This window comes from Sinocyclocheilus rhinocerous, unplaced genomic scaffold, assembly GCF_001515625.1.
Source record: "Sinocyclocheilus rhinocerous isolate Xijiao unplaced genomic scaffold, SAMN03320098_v1.1 scaffold1230, whole genome shotgun sequence".
Taxonomy (NCBI): Eukaryota; Metazoa; Chordata; class Actinopteri; order Cypriniformes; family Cyprinidae; genus Sinocyclocheilus; species Sinocyclocheilus rhinocerous.
The window spans coordinates 379469-383541 of NW_015652275.1; the positions used below are offsets into that span (position 1 = coordinate 379469).

At 41.1% G+C, this 4073-nt stretch overlaps 1 protein-coding gene across 1 annotated transcript in view; it reads left to right on the forward strand.

The window, feature by feature from the left end:
- The first annotated feature begins 269 nt into the window (after positions 1-269).
- Positions 270-4073, forward strand: part of LOC107714283 (eomesodermin-like) — a 5558-nt gene continuing 1754 nt past the window's right edge. Inside the window, exons 1-5 of the mRNA XM_016520098.1 lie at positions 270-692; positions 1199-2054; positions 2308-2404; positions 3169-3327; positions 3415-3476. Of these exons, the coding sequence (XP_016375584.1) occupies positions 1327-2054; positions 2308-2404; positions 3169-3327; positions 3415-3476 (1046 nt within the window). The 5' untranslated portion in view covers positions 270-692; positions 1199-1326. The remainder of the gene's footprint in view (positions 693-1198; positions 2055-2307; positions 2405-3168; positions 3328-3414; positions 3477-4073) is intronic.

Below are 4073 nucleotides of genomic sequence, written 5' to 3' on the forward strand. Positions count from 1 at the left end.
ATAAATACTTTATTCAGTAGCTTAAAAGCATTAATTTTTTATTATTGGTTATTTAGGAATTATGAACAAAAAGTTACGCCTATTTTCAATGAGCTAATATGTTGTTTATTAATTTTAATTCTAAAGAGAATAGCTACATAAAAACATGAATGACTGTATTTGTTTGCTTTAACTATATATTTATTTTTAAACCGGGGTATATTTTAAGCCTGTTTATATTATTATTATTAAAGGCGCAAGGTTTTTTTTTTTTTTTTAGAACCCCTCAGGTGACGCACGAGCGCGTCTCACGCCACACTCACCTCGTGCAAGCCGAAAACAATCTCCAGCAGTTCTTCGCCCGGATCATGTAGACGCTGAAACGGAGTTCACAATAGAAATAAACATTAGAACACGTAGATTAGGCATTTAAATATATAAATAAACAACACTTTTCTATAGGGGAAATGCATTGGGTAATTGCACGTTAAAATCTCACTAAATTTTCGAATGTTTACTTGTGCGTTTCGTTGTCAACAACAGAGAACTTACGCTGCTGGTCGAGTTTTTTGCGCCGAAAAGAAGAGAAAAGCGTCTGAGCGCGTGCAGGTGCAGCGTGATTAACCCCAAACACACTGAGCCGGAGAGGGTTCAACTCTAACCCCTGCCACACGACGAACTCCAGACATGGCGGTGCTGCCTGACAGTCTGTGGTGAGTTTGGTTTCCCCGTTAATCGTTTGTTAATTATTTGGGTTGCCAAGTAAAACCGTTCTCAGGTCAGCCTGGAGGACTCGTTAATTGTTTTGTTTTCGGTGCTTCTAAAATGGTGTCAAGTTCCTCTGTGGGTTCAATGTCAGTCTCAAATTAACACTCATTAATTGGCTGGAAACGAATTTTGAAATGTTCTGTTAGGAAAGTTTTAGTCAAACTACAAATTGTAGACATTCCAATTAAATATAGCCTATATATAAAAAAAAATATTGTTAATAACAGTAGGCCTACTTTTCTACCAAGAATACATTTTAAGTCAATAAAAATAGAAGCCCTGGCTAAAATTAAAAAAAGAACAAAAATGCATGTGTTTTAAATAGTAGTAGAGTTAAAAACGAAGGCCTCCGAGCCAATGAGAAAACGTTCAGAACGCACGAATTGCCGAGGCCCCGCCCCCTCGAGTGGGCTCATATATAAACACTCTCAAACAATTCTGTCACTCACAGATTACAGTTGAAAATCCGGAGGTGTCGCTTCAGAGGTCAAGCTGCGGGGCGCACGGATCCGCGTCCTGGTGTGATCTACTTATTGATCTCCACCTGCTTTTGATTGATCCTCATCAGTACATTGAAGAATGCAGTTAGAAAGCATCCTCCCTGGCGCATCTGTAAACTTACCCAAGACCTTCTATAACCTGTCGTCGTCCTCAGAGAGCACCAACAACAGCCCAGGGTCAACGCAGATCGACTTTCAGGACATGGACCGGACTGAAGCCGAGCAGAGCTCCGGGGCCAAGAAGTTTTTGAGCGGTGGGAGCGCGCTGATGGATGAGACTGACAGCGAGAGCTTCCCCGGGACAAAAGCAGCAGTAGCGGCGGCCGTCGCACCGGACGCGCGTAAAACCTCCCCAGTGATCGGTGGAGATGATGAGCTGTCCAGCGCCCGCCGCTACAACATCGACGAGCTGGGCACTGATCGCTATTTCATAACCTCGACCCAACCGAGCTCCGACGTGACCAACCCGTGCTCTCTCTTCCCGTACGGAGGCCAGACCGGGTCGGTGTACAGCGGCGCAAACGGGTCCAGGTATTCGTCGTCTCTGCATTACGGCTCGGTTCTTCCGCCCGCCGGGTTCTCATCCGCCGTGTGCGCCAGTCGGAGTCAGTTTGGAAGCGGCTATCAGTTCGGACAGGGTCCCGGGTGTCTGTACCCGTCCTATCCCGGACCGGGCTCCGGTTTGAGCTCGATGCCCATCCCGGGTTCGGGCTCCGCGGCGAGGGCGCAGGTTTACCTGTGTAACAGACCGCTGTGGCTCAAATTTCATCGCCATCAGACTGAGATGATCATCACCAAACAGGGCAGGTGAGAATGAAAACTTCATGCGCTGGAAAAAAATATTGTCTGGTCTGGTAGCCTAAAGTTTTGCTAAAAAAAAAAAAAAAAGCAATTTAGAACATAAATGCATGGTTTAAAATAGTTTTTCAAACATATAATATGTTAATTACAATTTAATAAAATTATACGCCTGATTTGAATAACGAATTCATTTTCGCAGGATGATAAAACGAACCCGAATCCGTCCTAATTCGTGTTTTATTAACGATCATATTCGCAGGCGAATGTTCCCCTTTCTGAGTTTTAATATCACTGGACTGAACCTGACGGCGCATTATAACGTGTTTGTGGAGGTTATTCTGGCCGATCCGAACCACGTTATTATTGGGAAGTGATGTTTTTAAACTAAGGCATGAAGTATACTGTCTTTAACACCAAATATGAATGAAAAAAACAGAACCTTCGAATCTTAATAATTTACTGATGTTTTAGTACAAGTTGCAAAGAACTGATGCATCTGGTGCATTTAAAAATAAAGATAAAGATGAGTCTGCGTGCGTGTAGAAACTTCCAGTCATCTCAGAGGTCTTCAGTGTGGCTTTGACACCTCTGTATGTCTAACTGCAAGCACTGGCCATGAACTCTGCGCAAACACTGATGCCGTCTGTTTGTGTGTGTGTGTGTGTTCAAATAGATGATCGTCTTGCAGTCCCTGCATAAATACCAGCCTCGGCTGCACATCGTGGAGGTGTCGGAGGATGGTGTGGAGGACATGAGCAATGAAGCTAAAACACAGAAGACTTTAAAAAAGAAGAAAAAAAGTGCTGATATGTTATTAATGGGAAGTGATGTTTTTAAACTAAGGCATGAAGTATACTGTCTTTAACACCAAATATGAATGAAAAAACAGGACCTTCGAATCTTAATAATTTACTGATGTTTTAGTACAAGTTGCAAAGAACTGATGCATCTGGTGCATTTAAAAATAAAGATGAGTCTGCGTGCGTGTAGAAACTTCCAGTCATCTCAGAGGTCTTCAGTGTGGCTTTGACACCTCTGTATGTCTAACTGCAAGCACTGGCCATGAACTCTGCGCAAACACTGATGCCGTCTGTTTGTGTGTGTGTGTGTGTTCAAATAGATGATCGTCTTGCAGTCCCTGCATAAATACCAGCCTCGGCTGCACATCGTGGAGGTGTCGGAGGATGGTGTGGAGGACATGAGCAATGAAGCTAAAACACAGACCTTCACTTTCCCTGAAAACCAGTTCATCGCTGTAACGGCTTACCAGAACACAGACGTAAGCAGAAACCCAGCCGCAGCTCCCTGCAGCCACTTCTGCATTTTGCTCCGCTTCTGAACTCCTGGTGTTTGTGTTTAATTGCAGATCACACAGCTCAAGATCGATCACAACCCCTTCGCAAAAGGCTTCAGAGACAATTATGATTCGTAAGTGCATTTCATACTACAGAAAGTGACAAAGAGCACATTACGAAACCCCTCCAAAATATACAGGCCTTCGTTTTGTCAGACCCTTTATTTTAACAAGTTATAAGCAAACTCTCAAGCTGCAGATTTTACATTTAGAGTCTGAAAACCTTTCTTTTGAATAATACAAAATTGTTGTATTATTTAAAAGTAAGGTTTTCAAACTTTGAGTCCATTTTCATTTTCTATGCATTTATGCTACAGTGCAATGTTTATAAAATTCTGTAGTATGAAGGGTGAACACGGGTAAATTGGGACTGTATTTACAATATTTATATGGTATCACTTTACAATAAGGTCCCATTAGTTAACATAGTTAATGCATTAACTAAAAATGTGCATGAATAAAAATACAACTGATCATTGTTAGTTCATGTTAGCTTTAGGTTCATTAAATAATATTAACGGATTCGACTTTTAATTTCAGTTATTTATTACTAAATATTTAATTATTAAATAATAAATGCTTTAAGTATTTTTCATTGTTAGTTTGTGTTAACTAATGTTATATATATATGTATGTTTATATATATATATATATATATATATATATATATA